This window comes from Nycticebus coucang, chromosome 9, assembly GCF_027406575.1.
Source record: "Nycticebus coucang isolate mNycCou1 chromosome 9, mNycCou1.pri, whole genome shotgun sequence".
In the NCBI taxonomy this organism is placed as follows: Eukaryota; Metazoa; Chordata; class Mammalia; order Primates; family Lorisidae; genus Nycticebus; species Nycticebus coucang.
Window position 1 is genome coordinate 109,411,096 of NC_069788.1, and position 20,287 is coordinate 109,431,382.

The 20,287-nt window shown below is 40.5% G+C and overlaps 1 protein-coding gene across 15 annotated transcripts in view; it reads right to left on the bottom strand.

The window, feature by feature from the left end:
- Positions 1 to 475: 475 nt before the first annotated feature.
- TTLL5 (tubulin tyrosine ligase like 5) overlaps positions 476 to 20,287 on the bottom strand; it is a 331,666-nt gene continuing 311,854 nt past the window's right edge. For 7 of the 15 annotated variants that reach the window (XM_053601040.1, XM_053601031.1, XM_053601030.1 and 4 more), the window contains one exon: positions 476 to 1,112. In XM_053601040.1, the coding sequence (XP_053457015.1) occupies positions 1,090 to 1,112 (23 nt within the window). In that variant the 3' untranslated portion in view covers positions 476 to 1,089. The remainder of the gene's footprint in view (positions 1,113 to 20,287) is intronic. The other 8 variants (XM_053601041.1, XM_053601038.1, XM_053601035.1 and 5 more) reach the window with 3 other exon arrangements.

Here is a 20,287-nt window from a genome sequence, read left to right on the forward strand (position 1 = left end):
TCCTCCCCCAGTAACTCCCTAAGGCACCTCTGTGACTCCTTCAGTGGGCGCTGCAGCCCAACTTTCAAACTTTTCTCCAGCAGACACCAGAAAGGGGACTGAGGAAAGGTGAGCAAGCAAGGGCAGTGGGCCCAGGAGAGCGCAAGTGGGGGCCGGCTGTGCTATAAGCTTGGATGGCCTGTTAGGTGAGCAATGTGCAACTGGGTACAGAGGCACATGCCACCAGAGGGCCACGCTGTGGGCGGGAATGGAGGCATCTGAACACACCAGCCTCCCAGGTGCAGATGCTACCCTTGGCCCCACCATCTGCTAAAACAAAATGTAAAAGTAAAACATTGCTTTATAGCTCATATTTCTAAAATGAAGTTTAAAAATTGCCCAGCAATAAGATAAAATGAAAAGTTGGTTCCATTTCAGTCTCTTTTTGTGAATGCTGATTGTTGGGAAATTAGCAAATGGAAAAAAAAGAAAATAGAAATAGAATTACTTTATTAATCTTAGAAATCAGTAATTTGAAAGGGTGCCCTTAACCCTGGCTCATGTTGTCTGCAGCACACCGACTTGTCTCCTCTCTTCTGGGAGACTGGTGACGTATGCTCTTCCCTCCCCCAAAACCCTCTGAGAAGGGAAGAACAGCTTTGGTAGATAATGATGTTGGGATTTAAGCTGTACAAAGACAATATTGCTGAACAGGCAATCTGGAAAAGAAGAGGAAGCAAAATGCAAATAGCCAAGGAGCCTCTTTTATATCATCTCTGTGCTGCAGCAGGAAGGGGACAGAGGGGACCTGCGCGGGTGGGGGGAAGGGAAGGTAAAAGATACATGTGTGCTCTGGGGGGTAATGATGCATCAACTGGGTGTCCCGACTTCCAAGTTCCATCAAAACCTGGAGGATCTGTTTTCCTGTTGTCCCAATAAAAGTCTGGATTGGCTGATTGGCAACCAGCTACTGCCATGTCTGCTTGAAGGCTCTGGGGACTCGGAGGCAGCCAACAAAATGCTATGGACCCCCTCGCAGTGCTGGTGGACGCTTCACCCCAGGCACGCACCGGGAGTGGCGAATAGGTTCCTCCTCCACGTGTCTGTGGCTCATCTTTTAGTGTGAGCAGGATCTGAAAAAGAGACAGTCAACCACTAAATGATAAAATGAGAGTGTGTGGTTTTTACATACATCATCTGGTATACTTAACATCACTGAAGACTAAAGAAGTGGTGGCCCAAAAAATGAAGTTCACCTCTGCACACAAAGCTCCTAATGTTCACCACTTTTGTTGGAAAGCTTGCTAAAACACTCCTGTTCTGCTGCTGCTTTTTTGGTATAGTTCTCTTAGTTTCCCTTTTACTTTTTCTTGGATAAAAACATTTTATCTCTTTTGCTTCACAAATAGAAGATGCTAAATACGTTGTTGTTTTTTTTTTCTAGAAACCCAGGGTCAGCATTATCCGCATTTTTAAACTGCATGGAAAAACTTCTTTGTACACTTTTTTGAGTTTTCTCCACCTTCCCTCAATGTCAGGTTGTCAGATAATACTTTGCCTCTACTCAACCCCTCACTCCCCATGGTATATACTGACATACCCACCACCCAAGGTAGGAAAAGGAACATTCCCCTGAATGCCTGTGAGCCCCTCCCAATTCGTTCTCGTTCTGCTGAATTTTGTGTTTATCTTTGCCTTGTTTGCTTTTCAGAAATAGGTGTATTACTATATACACTTACACCCCTAAATAATGAGCGGTTTTCTGTGGGTTTGAATTTGACAGTGCTCCTGCGAGTCTCTCTGGGAATGCACTCAGGGGGGAAATGGCTGGGCCATGAGCACTGGCGTCTTCTACCTGCCAGTGCCATTGTCTCTTCCAGAGAGGCTGCACATTCACACTCTCTCTGGCGACAGCTGAGTTTCCCCCTCTTTTCCACATCCTCTGCTTGTGGGGAAGTGTTACTGCCTGAGTTCAACATTTTTTGTGTGTCAAGTAGGTTTGACGGTATCCCACTGTGGTGTTTTCTTTTCTTTTTTTTTTTTTTTTTGTAGAGACGGAGTCTCACTGTACTGCCCTCAGTAGAGTGCCGTGGCGTCACACGGCTCACAGCAACCTCTAACTCTTGGGCTTACGCGATTCTCTTGCCTCAGCCTCCCGAGCAGCTGGGACTACAGGCGCCCGCCACAACGCCCGGCTATTTTTTGGTTGCAGTTTGGCCGGGGCTGGGTTTGAACCCGCCACCCTCGGCATATGGGGCCGGCGCCCTACTCACTGAGCCACAGGCGCCGCCCGAGGTGTTTTCTTTTTTAAGAGACAGAGTCTTACTTTGTCACCCTCAGTAGAGTGCTGTGAAGTCACAGCTCACAGCAACCTCTTGCCTCAGCCTCCTGAGTAGCTGGGACCACAGGTACCTGCCACAGTGCCCGGCTATTTTTTGTTGCAGTTTGGTCGGGGCTGGGTTTGAACCCGCCACTCTCAGCATATGGGGCCAGCATCCTACCCACTGAGCCACAGGCACCGCCCCCCGCTGAGGTTTTAATTAGCATTTTTCTGATTAGCGCCTTTTCTAGTATCTACTCTGCATACATGTTTCTTTTGTGAAATGCATGGAATGCCTTGCTTATTTTCCTTTGAGTTGTTCTTTATTGATATTTTAAAAAAACATACTTTGTTGAGATATAATTCACACATCATACAATTCATTCCTTTAATGCATACAATTCAGTGCCTTTTAGTATATTCAGAGTTGTGCATCCATCACCACAATCAATTTTAAAACTTTTTATTGGGCGGCGCCTGTAGCTCAGTGGTTAGGGCGCCGGCCCCATATACCGAGGGTGGCGGGTTCAAACCCAGCCCCGGCCAAACTGCAACAACAACAAAAAACAGCTGGGGGTTGTGGTGGACGCCTATAGTCCCAGCGACATGGGAAGCTGAGGCAAGAGAAATCGCCTAAGCCCAAGAGCCTGGAGGTTGCTGTGAGTTGTGATGCCACAACATTCTACTGAGGGCGACAAATTAAGACTCTGTCTCAAAAACAAAAACATTTTTATTACCCCCAAAAGAAGCCCTGTACCTCTTAGCCATCGTCCCCTACACCTCTCACTCCCCAGTCCTAGGCAACCACTAATCTCCTTTCTGTCTCTGTGGAACTGCCTATTCTGGACATTTCATATAAAGAGAATCCTAAGATAAGTGGCCTCTTGTGACCGGCATCTTTCACTGAACGTATTTTTAAGGGTCATCCACCATTGTAGCACATATCAGTACTCTACTCCTTTTGATGGCTGAGTAATATTCATTGTGCATACATTCCATATTTTATTTATCCATTTATCAGTTGTGGACATCTTGGTTATTTCTACCTCTTGGCTTTTCTTAATACTGCTGCTACAAACATTCATGAACAAGTTTTTGTTTGAACATGTTTTTTCATTTCTTTGGGGTATAGATCTAGAAGTGGAATTAATTGCTGGGTGATATGGTAACTCTCTGTTTAGCCATTTGAGGAAATGCCGAACTGTTTTCAACAGCAGGTGCACCATTTTGCATCACCACCAGCAGTGTACGAAGGGTCTCATTTCTCCACGTGGATGTGAAGGAGGACTTGTGTGTGCTTTCCATGTGCTTTCCTCAGTGACTAAAGATGTTGACAATCTTTTCATGTACTTATTGGCAGTGTATATTTTCTTTGGCAAAACGTCTGTTCAGATCCTTTGTCCATCCTTAAAATTGAGTTGTCTTTTTTATTATTGAATTGTAAGAGTTCTTTATATATTCTAGATACAGGTCCCTTGTCACATACATGATTTGTAAATATTTTCTCCCATTCTGTGGATTGCTGTTTCCTTGATAGTGTCCTGTGAAGCACAAAATTTTAAAGTTTTGATGTCCAGTTTGTCTATTTTTTACTTTGTCACTTATGCTTTTGATATCATATCTAAGAAGAAACTGCTTATTGATTTTAGAAGTTCTTTGCTTAATATCTGTATCCTAATTTTTTTGTTCTATGCATTACAAACATCTTCACTTAGTTTGTAACTTGGCTCTTTTACTCTGTGGTTTTTTTAGGAGATTGTTTTATGATTTATTAATTTATATGAAAAGTCCTATTCAGGATAAAAATTAGATTGTATTCAGATATGCACTTAACAAGTGACCTTTTCAGAAAACAATGTTTTAAAAATGTTAAGACTTCCAGAAAATCCAGGAAAGTCACTATAAAAAGGGATGGCATCTTTAAAAAAAAAGCAACAACCTTTTTAAAATAAAAAAATTCAACATATACACAAACACAAAAATACTATAATACACTTCGCTGTCCCCATCGTCTAGCTTTTTTTTTTTTTTTTGTAGAGACAGAGTTTCACTTTATTGCCCTGGGTAGAGTGCCGTGGCGTCACACAGCTCACAGCAACCTCCAGCTCCTGGGCTTAGGCGATTCTCTTGCCTCAGCCTTCCGAGTACCTGGGACTACAGGCGCCCGCCACAGCGCCCGGCTTCCCATCGTCTAGCTTTGATAACCATCCACACTCGACCATTTGTTTCATCTCTCTCTTCATGTTCTCCTCCTGGAGCACTTTCAAAGCAAACCCAAGATAATGTATCATTTCACCCGTAAATATTTCAGGATATATCTCTAATGGGTAAGGGCTAAAGGGGAAAAAAAAACTCCCCAATATCTTTATGGTATCTTAGAAGTTCTTAATTTTAACAAAGGCAAATTTGTCAATTTTTTAACTTTTACAGTCTCCACTTTTGGGGTCTAATTCCAATGTCTTCTGAAAGATTTACACTTTTGCCTTTCATATTTAAGTCTTTAACCAATCTGACATTGTATACAGATATAATTTCATTTTTTTCCCCTCTACGATAACTAATCGTCTTAACATTATTATTTATTGAAAAGTTTACCCTTTCCTCCTTTAACTGTGATGCTTCTTGGTTGGTCATGAAGTGTTTCCTAGACACAGGCGACCAGTTTTAGCTTTCTCCGTTTTGTGCCACCACTATGCTCTCATAAGTACTTTAACTTGATAATATCTTGTTATTTGGTTAAAACAAGTCGCACACAGCTCCCGGTACTCATCCTTATTCTTTCAGATGAGGTGGATTTTCTATTCTCTTCCATATAAATTTCATAATCAGTTTGTCAAATTAAATAAGTAAATAAACAAACAATACCCCTTCAAATCTATAAGTCAATTTTAGGGAGAACTGACATCTTCACTCAACTTTAGTGACTTTTAATCCAGGAACATGTTGGTCGCTCCTAACACATATGTAGGTTTTATTTGTGTATTTTAGTAATAGGTCTTAAATATCTTTTGTTAGCTTTACTCCCAGGTATGTTTTAATGCTCTGTAAAGGGTATCTCTTCTGTAATCACATGTTCTACCTGTTTGTTGGTGATGTAAAGAAATGTAATTGATTTTGGAAACGCTCTTAAAAGGCTAATTATTTAAACATTCTTTTGGGGGTTTCTAATCAAATATATTACATATTTCCTGAAAATAATGATAGTTGTATTTGTAAAGATAGTTTATTACTAGGTAATGAAAGTTTCTTCCCATTCCAGTATTTTTTTTTAAGCCATGAGAATACTGCTTTTTATCAAATGCTTATTCTGTATCCATTCAGAGAAGCATATGATTTTTTTCCTTCCTTTAATCTGTTGCTGAAGTAAATCACACTAGCCAATTTTTAAATATTAAATAGTGGTTCAAACTCTGGGTTAAGCCTAACTTGATCATGATGTATTATCTTTTTAAACATTATTGGGTTTAATTTTCTAATGTTTGTGTTTTATTTGGAATTTTTGCATTTTCATCCATGATTAAGAATATCTTATAAATTTAGAGCTTTCCTTTCCTTGTCAGGTTTTAATACTAAGATAACTGAATTGGAAAGTGTTCCTTCTTTTACTAAACTCTGGAGTACTTTGTAGATTGGCGTTTTTGTCAATTTCATTGACAAATGTTTGTTTGGTAGGACTTGAATGTTTGTTTGGTAGGACTCACCAGTAAACCCATAAAAATCTGATAGTGTATTTGTGGAAAGATTTGTCTTCTTGATTCAGTTTCCTTCAAAGTATTAAAGGAATACTTTGATTTTATGTTTCTTCTTGAGTAAATTTTTCTAAGTTAAATATGAAAATTGTATCCATCTTACTAAAGTTTTAAAAATGTATCACTATAGGGCGGCGCCTGTGGCTCAGTCGGTAGGGCACCGGCCCCATATACCGAGGGTGGCGGGTTCAAACCCGGCCCCGGCCAAAACTGCAACCAAGAAATAGCCGGGCGTTGTGGCGGGCGCCTGTAGTCCCAGCTACTCGGGAGGCTGAGGCAAGAGAATCGCTTCAGCCCAGGAGTCAGAGGTTGCTGTGAGCTGGGTGAGGCCACGGCACTCTACTGAGGGCCATAAAGTGAGACTCTGTCTCTACAAAAAAAAAAAAAAAAAGTATCACTATAAAGTTATTCATAATATCTTCCTACAATCTATTTAATCTGTGAAGCTTATATAATAATGTCTCCATTTATTCTTCTCAACTCTGTTTATTTTCTATTTTATTAATTTCCTCTCTTATCTTTATTATTTATTTTCCTTTACTTTTTACTTTCTTTGGATTTATTTATTTTTTTTACTTTTTTTGTAGAGACAGAGTCTCACTGTACCGCCCTTGGGTAGAGTGCACATGACATCACACGGCTCACAGCAACCTCTAACTCTTAACTCTTGGGCTTATGCGATTCTCTTGCCTCAGCCTCCCAAGCAGCTGGGACTACAGGCGCCCCCCACAACGCCCGGCTATTTTTTTGTTGCAGTTTGGTGGGGGCTGGGTTTGAACCCGCCACCCTCGGCATGTGGGGCCAGCGCCCTACTCACTGAGCCACAAGTGCCGCCCTTTCTTTGGATTTATATTATTGTTCTTTTTTTAACTACTTAAGCCAGATACTTAGCACATCAACTTTTAGTCTCTCCCCTTCCCTCACTGTAAACATAAATGTTCCTTTAGGTGTCACCTCAGGTTTTTGATATTAGATGTTTTCTAATTATATTATGATGTTTTTTTTTTTTTTGGCTGGGGGTGGGTTTGAACCCACCACCTCCGACATATGGGTCTGGCGCCTTACTCCTTTTGAGCCACAGGCGCTGCCCACATATTGTTGAGTCTTTAAAATAAATTAACTCTCCATTTCCAAATACATGAGGATTTTCCAGGTATCTTTTTGTTATTGCATTGTGGTCAGGGAACACAGTCTTTGAAATGCGATTTAAGGTCTACTATATGGTTTCTGCAACTACCCCATGGATGCTTGCAAAGAATGTGCAGATTCTAATGTGATGTTATACAAATGTCTATTAGATCACACCTAATTTGAGTGTGATCTAATTTTCTAAAACATTACTTATTTCCAGATTGTTTTTTTTTTTTTGGCTGGGGCTAGGTTTGAACCTGCCACCTCTGGCATATGGGACCGGCGCCCTACTCCTTGAGCCACTGGCGCCGCCCATTTCCAGATTGTTTGACTTATCAATTACTGAGGTACATTAAAACATTCCATGATAAAGGTGGATTTTTATCTATTTCTCTTTACAATTTTGTTAATTTTCCATCCAATATATTTTCATAAATAGGCATCTTATTTATTAAAAAATTAAATATTTAGTAAAAATAAGTCAATAAGAAAAGGTTGAATACTCTCCTGGTGAACCTTCAACCATAGGCAGTGACTGTATTTCTTGATATGGTTCTTGCCTGAAAAATCTTTTTTTGTCTGGTAAATATAGCTTTCTTTTGGTTGATTTTCTCTGGTATATCTTTTTCCAACCATTTTTTTTTTTTTTTTTTTTTTTTTGCGGGGGGGAGACAAAGTCTATGTCACCCTTGGTAGAGTACTGTGGTGTCACAGCTCACAGCAACCTCAAACTCTTGGGCTTAAGCGATTCTCTTGCCTCAGCCTCCCAAGTAGCTGGAATTACAGGCCCCTGCCACAACACCCGGCTACTTTCATCCATTTTATATGATTATGTTCAAGATATCTTGTTCAACAGACTACATGTGGATTTTTAAAAACCTAGGCTGACAACATATATATTTAGTATTTCTGGTTGGCCATTTTCCCTTACTTCCACAGCTCCCACCTTGTCCCTGCCCAATGTAGCAGCCACCCCCTCAGTCTTCTGCTCAGAACCCCATGATGGCCGGCACCCATTATACTTAGAAGAAAAGCGCCTTGGACCCTTGGGTCCTGTCTGATTTGGCCTGTTGTTTTCTCTCAGCCTCATCTGTGCCCACTTTCCTCCTGTGAACTGCAGTCCCACTTGAACTTCCCAAACACAGCAGCCACATCCCTCCTCAAGTCATGTGCTCACGCTATTCCCTCCACCTGGAGTTCCCTTCTGTACTCATCTACCAGCTCCTTCATGACTTCCTCCTCGCTTCAGGCCTTCCTCAAATGCCACTTTCCCTGACTCACTCTATTTAGAATAGTCCAACTCCCCACTCTCTACCTTATTTCACTACGTAATATACTATTTATGTTACCTATGTGGTTTGTTGTCTGACTTTCCTATTAGGGATTTTTGGCTGCTTTACTCACAGCTCTGTGCCTTGTGCCTAGAACAGTGTTGAGCACATGGCAGGTGTTTGGTAGATATTTCCTGCATGAATGAATACGTCTTTGACTTTAACTGGTAACACTTAGTCCACTTACATTTGAAATGACTAATGTTTCCATTTATTTCTACTTTCTTAAGTTGTGCTTTCTATTTGTTCTATCTTTTCTTATTTTGAAATTATTATTATTATTATTTTTGAGACAGAGCCTCAAGCTGTTGCCCTAGGTAGAGTGCTGTGGCATAACAACTCACAGCAACCTCAAATTCCTAGGCTCAAGTGATTCTCTTGCCTCAGCCTCCCAAGTAGCTGGGACTACAGGCGCCTGCCACAACACCCAGCTATTTTTTGGTTGCAGTCATCATTGTTTGGTGGGCCCAGGCTGGATTTGAACCCGCCAACCCAGGTGCATGTGGCTGGCACCTTAGTCAGGTGCTGAGCCATCTATTTGTTCTATCTTTTCTTTGATTTATTCCTTTCCTCGTTCCATTTCTATTCTTTTAATAGTTGATTTTAGCATTTGTGTATATTAACTACGTAAAGTTGAGATTAATCAATAACTTTTTACTGCATAGTATCAATTTAGACTACTTTAATTCCCCTGATTTAGATGGTATGTCTGTTTGGATGTTTCATTCTTCCATATATTTTTTTTCACTTCCCAAGGACATATGCATCACCTTATTGGTCACTATTTTATATTGCCCATATTTTTACACATTCTTTACTTGTCATTCCTCCTGCATTTCAGACCTTTTTCTGAGGGTATCACCTTCCTCTGTCTGAAATACATTCTTTAGACTTTTGGGGGGGAAGGTCTATTACTGACAAATTCTTTTGGGTTTTATGTGTTGGAGAATGTACTTCATACTCACTCTTAAAAGATTTTTTAAGCCAAATCTCTAAATATTGTCCTTTTCTTGGTTTTTATTTCCAGAACTCCAATTAGATATCAATTGGGTCTTTTCATTGGTTTTCTACCTTCTTTTACATCTTTGCTGCATTCCAGATAATTTCTTTAAATATATTTTTGACTTTGTTAAATCTCTCTTCTAATCTGCAGTTAGGCCAATCCACTGATTTTTAAACTGACTTTTTTTTTTTTCCAATTCTAAAAGAGCTACTCAGTTCTTTTTCAAATCTGCTCTTAATTTTAGTCTCTTGGTTTTACTCATGTTTTCACATACTCCTTTAATTTCTCTAAATGTATGAGAAAATTTCTTTGATATTTGATAATTTGATATTTTATTGATTTGATATTATTTGATAATTTCAGTATCTCAGTCTTTGCAAGTCTAATACTGTTATCTGGGTTTTTTTTTTTTTTTGCTGGCTTTTGCTTAGGGTGCCTCATTTCCTTGTTTATTTTTTGATCTTGAACTGTGCTCTTACATTTCTTAAAAATTTAACTGTGTGAATTATTTCAGATTTGGGTTAAAGAAGGATTCCTCTTGATAAAATAAGCATTTGATTATGTTAGGTGCCTGGCGCCACTACCCGTTTAGGACCACCTTAAATTAAATTCTCAATCTTAAGTTTTTCAGGCCGCCGAGGCAATGTGAATTCAGATCAAAGCTTGTAAGAGGGCTAACTTGTGGTTATAAATTATAAGGGGAGAGTCTCCTACACTCCACTCAGCATCAAGGTTCAAGATAGGCGATTTTCTTTCAGTGCCTGAGTGAGTGAAGGTAGGGTGAAAGGGAGGACTTGTTTTTAGGCCCTTGGGGCTCCATCTTTAAGTGAAGGGACTGGATTCCTCACTTTGGCATTTGCCTTTGTCCCATAGTTCTGGTCCAGAGCCACTTCAATCCCCACCCTGCCTGATGACTCAGTGATGATGCCTGAGTGAGGAAATGTATACAGAACAATGTTACTGCCTGATCTCCTCCCTGCCTTTGTGGCCATGATTACAGGTACCCCCGACTCTTTTTAGTAGGGCTTTAAAACACGAGCCATTGAAGTTAACCCATCTTCTTTATTTTTGCTTTGATGTCCTGGCCTGGAAATAATAAATATGGATATTTATACACTAACTTGGCATTATCAAATAAATTACACCTTTTTTCATTAGTTCTAAAGTCAACAAGCAACACAAACATACAATATATAGTAGAACCTCTGTAAGTTGACCACCTGAGGGACTATAACAAACTGGTTAACATATGGAGGTGGTCAACTATGGAGTGTATGCAAAATTACCCTTAAGAATCTTAAAGCACCTGTAAAATACATAATATATAGTTTGGCAACTATCAGGCAGTCCAAAAAACCCAGTGTTTTTTTTTCAGCCTGCTGTTCCTCCTTTAACACCTGACTTAGGTGACTGGCTTGGTTTTGGGCCACAGAGAATGAAAATACTTTTGATACATTGTGTTCATTAAACATTTGCTAAGGTGAACTACACTATGAGAATCACCCAAGAATGGAGAACGACTGAGGCAAAGGCACATTCACCCTCCATGCTCAGTGGGACGTTTCCTGAGAGGAATGTTGGATAGACTCTGCTAAACTATCTAAGTCACTGTTTCTTTTGTTGTTGAGGGGACGTGGACAGAGACTGTCTTGCATATTTTGCTTATTTCCCCTGCCATACTCTGTTAAGTGCAGAGACCACATTTTATAAACTTTCACATGATCCAGAGCAGTGTTACCCTATAAGTAGCAAAAGACTTCCAACTATAGCTTGGCACCTGTAGCTCAGCAGCTAGGGCGCCAGCCATATGCACCAGAGCTGGCGGGTTTGAACCCAGCCTGGGCCTGCCAAACAACAATGACAACGACAACCAAATAAATAAATAACCGGGCATTGTGGCCAGTGCCTGTAGTCCCGGCTACTCGGGAGGCTGAGGCAAGAGAATCACTTAAGCCCAAGAGTTGGAGGTAGCTGTGAGCTGTGATGCCACTCTATCAAGGGCGACATAGTGAGACTCTGTCTCAAAAAAAAAAAAAAGACTTCCAACTAACAGCAGAAACTATGCTTTAGCAAACAACAAAAGGCCTCATATGGTAAGTGGAAGTCCATACTTCTAGGCCAGGCCTCCTACCACCCATCAGCTGTCAGAAGGGAAAGGATGTGAATTTTCATTGAGATCATCTGACTCAAGGTTCTTCCAGTTTAGAAAAGAGAATTCATCATGACTTCCCTGCCAGTAAAGAAGGCCCAGACCTCAAATGATATGAACATGTAACCAAAGTTATTTTTCTTCCCCCAAGGTCTAAAGTGTATAAGAGAGAGAAAATAAAAAAAAAAATTTTAATTACCTAAATGCAAAGACTTCTGCCTTTTAGTTTTGTCCCTAAGGCCTCTAAAACTGATCAGGGTGCTTTGTTTCTTCTGGCAACATTCTGGTTTGGTAAGAAAGGAAGTGAATGAATTAATTTATTTATATCCTGAGTGACAGCAGTAGAAAGGGACAGCTGGAGAGTGTGGGCCAACCTGCTGCCCCCTCACCTTCCTGGGCGCAGCTCCAGAATGGAGGAATGAACAACCCAGGCACAAGAGCATCAGATCCATTTCATGAAACCCTGCCCGGGGACACGAAGGCGCCGGGCACAGCTGCAGCGGAGTGTGCAGAGCACAGGCAGCCCCCGGGTAACTGCAGCGCAGCCACAGCAGCAGCACCAGGCCCTTGCCCCTCCAGAAATCTTTTTATACTTCTAATGAACAAAGTGCGCACCTGGGTCAATTCAGATGTTAAGACCAAAGGGGGCTCAAGTGTCCATCTATGGGGGAAGATTTATTTTCTATTTGCAAATGAGTTAATAATTTTAATAAAATGCTATTTTAAAGAATTCTACTATGAAGAACTAAAGTAATTTATACAAGCCTAATTCTTCTTCTAAGAAAAACACACGTAACTCATTTCTGAAAATATATTTAACCATTGTAAACTGGTCAAAAATCATGTTCCCCTTATTGTCGTTCATTTTTATATTGTAACAAATCACTCAGATCAGCATGGCATAGACAGAAATAAATCTGTGAGTGATTTTCAAATGTCATTCAGTAAAAAGTACTTCTCTGATACCGAGTCCCACTCTGTCTCCCTGGGTAGAAGGCCATAGGGTCATAGCTCAAGCCATCCTTCTTGCTTCAGCCTCCCTAGTAGCTGGGATTACTGGCACCTTCCACACGCTGGCTGGTTTTTCTATTTTTTAGTAGCGCCAGGGTCTCACTCTTGGTCAGGCTGGTCTTGCACTTCTAAGCTCAAGCAGTCCACCCACCTCAGCCTCCAATAATAGGTATAAACCACCATGGTAGGCCAGAAGTACTTCTTTCTAAAACTACATTTAGATACTGAGTATCCTAAGGGAACACCAGTTAACATGTCTTTTTTTAACAGAACTTTTTTGTAATAAGGATACTTAGAAACTACCCTTTTAAAAACATTTAAAAATTGCAAGGCTGAGAAACTAAAGTTCTTGAGATCTAATTCTACAGTCTATCAACCACGCTATTTTGAAGCATAATCCACTTACATATATCTGATATATTTTGATATAGATACATAAAGCCTAAATTTATAAAAGAAACTGTATTAGTAAAAGGAAAGTGACTTGTTTTTATTTAAAATGTCTTTACTTTCAGGCAGCACCTGTGGCTCACTGAGTAGGGTGCCAGCCCTATATACTGAAGGTGGTGGGTTCAAACCCAGCCCTGGCCAAACTGCAACAAAAAAATAGCCAGGCGTTGTGGCGGGCGCCTGTAGTCCCAGCTATTTGGGAGGCTGAGGCAAGAGAATCGCCAAAGCCCAAGAGCTGGAGGTTGCTGTGAGCTGTGATGCCATAGCACTCTACTGAGGGCAACAAAGTGAGACTCCGTCTCTAAAAAAAAAGGTCTTTACTTTCTTAAAAAATTTAACTTCTTGGGCAGCACCTGTGGCTCAGTGAGTAGGGCGCCAGCCCCATGTGCCGAGGGTGGCGGGTTCAAACCCAGCCCCGGCCAAACTGCAATAAAAAAAATAGCCAGGCGTTGTGGCGGGCGCCTGTAGCCCCAGCTACTCGGGAGGCTGAGGCAAGAGAATCACTTAAGCCCAGGAGTTAGAGGTTGCTGTGAGCTGTGTGATGCCATGGCACTCTACTGAGGGCCATAAAGTGAGATTCTGTCTCTACAAAAAAAAAAAAATTTAACTTCTTTATAGATAGCTCTGGTAATGAAGAGTGGTATTGATAGAATAAACAAAGGTACGAACTTTACTCTCATATCTGCTATTTGTGAGCCTTCTAACCTTTGGGTTTTAATAATAATGATTATTGTCTTCTGCTCACTGTAGAAAATCTTTGATGGGGCTTAAGAATGGGTTTTTATTTAAGTTTGAGTTCCAAAATAACAGACTGATGTGGGGAGGGATTTCATCTATTCTAGAATAATAATTTCTACTCTGATAAAAATTCAGTCTCATTCCTCTGACAGTAGATACAGAATTAATGAGTCAAAGAGGATGCTGGATACTAGTTCTTTGCCTAAAGATCAGGGGAAAGCAGAATTTCAATTACATGAGGAAGGTAAAAAGTAAATGAAGGGACTTTAGACCAGTGACTTGCAAACTTTTTTTGACTGCAACACATAGCAAAAAATACATTTTATATTGTCATTGAATACACACGTATATATCTTTTTTTTTTTTGCATGGCACTTTTATTTATTTTTCATTTTATTATTTTTTTTTTAGAGACAGAGTCTCATTTTATCCCCCTCACAGCTTACAGCAACCTCCAACCCCTGGGCTTAGGCGATTCTCTTGCCTCCGCCTCCCAAGTAGCTGGGACTACAGGCACCGGCCACAACACCCAGCTATTTTTTGTTGCAGTTTGATCGAGGCCGGGTTCGAACCTGCCACCCTCTGTATATGGGGCCAGCGCCCTACCCACTGAGCCACAGGTGCCGCCCCACACGTGTATATATCTTTATGACTTAAACCAAAGTCCCACAATACTTACTTTTGTTATGAATGGACACTAATCATTTTCTATTTCATTCTGCTCCGCTGGGGTGAGGGGCAGATGGTTGTGTGGCCAGGGTTGTGCTACTAAATGTCTCAGTGGCTCTCCATGGTTAAACAAATGAAAGCCCCCAACTTGTGTTGTTGGCTGATTTCCACCACAGTCAAGTTCAAATAAGCAACATGAAATTACTAACAGGAGGGATACATCCTGGCCTCAAGAGCCCGGCTGTGACCCACTACATTGATTGGATGAACCACTGCTAGGTCATGACTTATAGTGTAGACAGCCAAACTCTTTACTAGTTCAGAGGAAGCTGAGAGGGACTGGTATGAAGTTTCTAGGAGGTACTGAATGAGATCTCATGTGCTGGAGATGACAAGCTTCTGGGGCATTCGGGGGAACAGCTCAGCCTACTCTGTCTGTCACGGGCATCTCTGAGCTACTCTGCCTTCAGCCACCCTCAAACCCATCATCTTGGGAAATTGAGATGTAGCACCAGTAACCTTAGGAAAACTACAGTGCTTCAGTTTCTTCCTCTGTAATATGGGAATTAACACCTTAGGTACATCACTGGATTGCTGTAAAGGCCAAATAAGATAATCCTACGAAAGCATTCTGAAAATTATGAAGGGCTCTATAGGGTATTATTCGTATGAAAATGATTCAATTTAACAAATTTATATTCACAAACATCAAACAATTGTCTCAGAACATAAGCTCATCGATTATCCCCACCCTGGGTCTCTGAGATTCTGAAATATCCAGGTGTCTCTCCTTGGGTCCACCTTTGGCTCCTTCTCTTCAATCCCTTAAACTTTGCTGCTCTTCCTTACATTCTTTCTTGTAGAATTTATCAACTCAGTTTTAACAGGTATCTCTACAGCAGTGATTTTCAACTGGTGTGCTGAGGCACACGGGTGTGCCGCGAGAGGATCTTAGGTGTGCTGTGAAAATTTTTAACGATTGTTAATTAAATTATTTTTGAAAGACGTTCAAAGCAACAGTAAGTATATTCCTTTTTTATTCTTTTTTTCGGTCAACATAATTTAAGTGTGCTGCAGAAGTTTAACTATAGGTTCCAGCGTGCCATGAGATAAAAAACATTGACAAATATTGCTCTATAAGGATGATTACTAAACTAAATCAGGCTCTGGCTTCTCCCTGGCTTCTGAGAAGACTTTCCTGAGTTTAACATCCAGCCATCATCTAAACTTGACTTTGAAAATGCTAATGGTATTGTCAGTCTCACTCACACGCAATGCTAATTCTGTAAATGGCACTAGTATTATTGCAGCTACCAAGGTTTAATTTAAAAGCACTTAAAAACACCTCGTACCCATTAGGATGGCTATCAAAAAACACAAAATAACAAGTGTTGGTGAGGATGTGGAAAAATAGAAACCCATGTTCATTATCAGTGGGAGTATAATATGGTCCAGCCACTAGGGGAAACAGTATGACAGACAGTTCTTGAAAAAATTAAAAATAGAATTACCACATGATCCAGCAATTCCATTTCTGTGTATATACCCAAAAGAACTGAAAGCAGGGGCTTGAACAGATATTTGTATACCCATGTTCATAGCAGCATTATTCACGACAGCCACAAGGTGACAGCAACTCAAGTGTCCATTGATGGATGAATTAACAAAATGTGGTATGTACACACACTGACATATGATTCAGTCTTTAAAAAAAGGAAATTCTGATGCATGTAACAACACAGAGGGACCTTGAGAACATTATGCGAAGTAAAATAAACCAAAAAAGGACAGACGTGGAATTCCACTGATGTGTGAGGCATCTAGAGTAGTCAGATTCATACAGACTGAAAGTAGAATGGTAGTTGCCGGAGGCTGGTGGGGAAGGGGAATGGTGAGTTTTATTTAATGGGTACAGAGTTGCAGTTTTTGCAAGATGAAAAAATTGTGGAGATAGACAGTGGTGTTGACTGTGTACAATAATGTGGACATATTTAATGCCAATGAACTGTGCATATAAACATCGATGAAACAGCCTATTTTGTATTAATGTATGTTTTACCACAAAGATATTCAATAGATGATTATCCATCACTTATTCTGCTCCAGCCATTACAGGAAGTGCTTACTGCATGCATTGTCTAACTTAACCCCACCCCCAATATATGCTAAGTGTGGAAAGTAAGAGAAATTTATTGTTTTTGTGTGGCTTATGACCCTTCCCATCTGCTTATGGTTTCACACCCTTTTACTTCCTTTAGAAAATTGCTCCCCACTTCCTCTATTCAACCAAGTTATTATGGCCAAATGTTAATCCCACACCTCCCTGCTCACAAAAGTTGGCAAGTGATTCAGACCTAGCCAAAGTCTGAATCCCCTTAGTCACAGCAACTGCTTTAAAAGGTGGTCTTGTCATCCAAGCCAAGCCAGTCCCAGTCCTTGCAGGGATTTATGCGCACACATACACTAAAGAAGAAAAAGAAAAGCTCTCTTCACTCTGTGGTCAGTAAGCTGGGAAGAACAAGACTAGAGTTGCTCAAATCACGTGCCCTCTATCTGATCTGGCACATGAAAGAAGCCATCTATAAAGCAAGAAATAGGGAGGTCGACGAAACTGTAATGAGAGATAAAAAGGGAACAAGAAGATGGAGAGGAGGAGCATGAAGCAGAGAGGGATGAAGGGCAAGAAAGATCTGATGACACTGAGTTCTCGGGTCCATCTTTACCCTCTCAAGTGTAGGAGTCAATAAATCTGCCCTGTTTGTAGGTGTTGAAGCTGGGTTCAGTTACTTGCAAACAAATGTATTCCCGATACCCCCAATGGGGACCAAGATATCAGAATCATTAGAATGAAGATGAAAAGTTAAGTTCTGAAAAGGAAGAAAATAGTAAAATAAGCTCAGAGAAAGAAGAGAAAAACTCAAAGGCATAACTGATTCAATGCATCCCTCAGAAAAAGGGCCATTCTAAGCATTGGAAAATTAACCTTGGAACTATTTTCTCTTCTTTTCTTTCTTTTTTTTTTTTTGAGACAAGAGTCTCAAGCTGTCGCCCTCGGTAGAGTGCTGTGGCATCACAGCTCATAGCAACCTCCAACTCTTGGGCCTAAGCGATCCTCTTGCCTCAGATTCCCAAATAGTTGGGACTACAGTACCTGCCACAATGCCTGGTTATATTTTTTTGTTGTTGCAGTTGTCATTGTTGTTTTAGCTGGCCTGGGCCAGGTTCAAACCGCCAGCCTCGGTCTATGTGGCCAGCACCCTACCCATTGAACTACGGGCACTGCCACTGAAACTCTCTATTTTCTAAGGAAAACCCTAGAAAGGAATATGTAAGTTTAAGCTGGAAAAAGCATTTCTCAGATGATTGTTGTGATGACTAAGAGGAAAAAATATCTATGTAAAAACTACAGTACATGGGGTGTAGCAGGTGCTCCAAAAATGATTTTTCAAACTATAGTGACAAAAGGGAAAGCGAATACAGCATGAGTTTAAAGGCTGTATGCAGTAACAAACAAATTTCATCTCTTCAAGAGCTTTGTTTTTAAAAAACTGTTTCTAGGGTGGCACCTGTGGCTCAGTGGGTACGGCGCCGGCCCCATATACCGAGGGTGGCAGGTTCAAACCCGGTCCCGGCCAAACTGCAACAACAACAATAACAACAAAACTCTTTCTATTTTATTGTTTAAACCATGCATGAATTTAATAAAATAAGACTATAAAGTTAAAAATGTCTTTTTCACACTAGACACTTGGGTCTCCGGCTCAGAGGAAGGCAGCTGCCTATAGCTGGTTTGCACATGTTTGTCCTTCTCAGGATGGTCTATGCACACACAAACATATATTCCTCCTTCCCTTTGTACACAATCTACATAATCTACAGTAGGACTTTTTTTGCATCATTTACTTAACAATACATCTCAGAAACGGTTCCATGTCAACATAAACATCTTTCTTTTTTTGGTTTTTGGCCGGGGCTGGGTTTGAACCCGCTACCTCCTGCATATGGGACCGGCGCCCTACTCCTTGAGCCACAGGCACCGCCCTAAACATCTACTTTCAAGAGAATTCTTGAGGTAATCCATAGAAATATTCAAATCTCAATATACTTTTTTATTGTGAGATCCGAGAGTGTCTTACTCTCTGGTTTAACAGCATTTTGTAAGGAGAACTGAAAGGGACCCTAGAATCAGTCTGTCATGTTGTTATCCTGCAACCTGGAGATAACAGGAAACAGCTTCTTCCTCGATTAAAACAAAGGCCCACCCAGGAGAGAGTTCCAGGAACTAAATTGTTGGATCTTTCTATTTGGAGATGTTATTACAAGTGACAACTTCTGAGTGTTCTCTGAAGGCAAAGGGAGAATTTCACCTCACGCTGGCAACGTTTAAGAAACCAAAAAGAGGACTGTTGGTAAAAGAAGTTTGACATTGGTTGAGAACAATGACAGCTTTGCCACCTAGACTCTGATGCTTTGACAAACATGAGACAATCAAGCTGACAATGCTACTAATTTTAGAGGCTAAAGCTTCTGGGAACTCAGTGTACTTACTGAGGAATCATATGTCAGCCCACTATCATCACAAAGCAGATGTCCACTGGATCCTCTGAACTAAAGCTTGGGTTCAACAATCACCAGTCCTTCTCTTGTAAAGTTCTTCCTATTAGTTCCTAAAGGCTCTTGGATATGTCTGCTATTTTTATACTTATCTTCCAAACTAATACATACAGCCCATAATCATTTTTATTATTCTTTTTAAAAAACTTTAAAATTTATTTTTATTTCTTCACTGATTGTGCTTTGCACGTTTTTATTACTCTTTACTGGATTTTCTAAACTGTATCATCTCTCTGGGCATTGTGGTATGTTATACACCCATCTCTAACCTACTCCCGTTCACTCCCCTTTGGTCAGAGCACTTTCTCAACCTTTTATGGTCTATGCTCTATCAGCCAAGATTTTGCCCAGTTTTACTCTTTGTAGTTTTATGAAAGCTATAAATTTCCTTTCACTTTCCATACATAAAATTATATTGTAGTTTGACTGTGCTTTTTTAACTTATGATATGTCCCCTCCTTTCTTCCCCTTATCCTCTCTTGGTATGCAACCCTGGCTCTATTAGACTTAGACTTAAGGATTCATTGTACCATTTCTCTTCAATCTAGTCCATAAAATGTTCTTCAACCCCAGAAGACCTTGTTTTAAATGTCTTACAGCTCATAACAGTCTTAGTTTCACAAAATGATAGTATGGGCTAGGTGCGATGGCTTACATCTGTAGTCCCAGCACTCTGGGAGGCCGAGGTGGGCAAATCACCGGAGCTTACCAGTTTGAGACCTGAGCCAGAGCAAGACCTTATCTCTAAAAACTAGCCGGGCATTGTGGGGGGCGCCTGTAGTCCCAGCAACTCAGGAGGCTGAGGCAAAAGAATCTATACCTATAGATTATGTTAGTCAGGGTGCCCATGTATTTGGTGAAGTTGAATCTACTGTATCATGTAAAAACTGCCAATGTGTCCATCTCTCAGTAACCGCATTTTTAATTTATTTAAAAACAAACCAAACTTGCACCACACACAGGCTTTAAAGAGCGTCTGGTGATTCTTGCCTCCTGGTTTCTATGCCCTTATATAATCTCCTCCCCTTGAGTGTGGACTGGACTTAATGACTCACTTTCAACAAAGAGAATACAGTAAAAGTTATGGGATATTACTTTCAGAATTAATTTATACATTTGTACCCCTGAAATATTTTGAAGTAA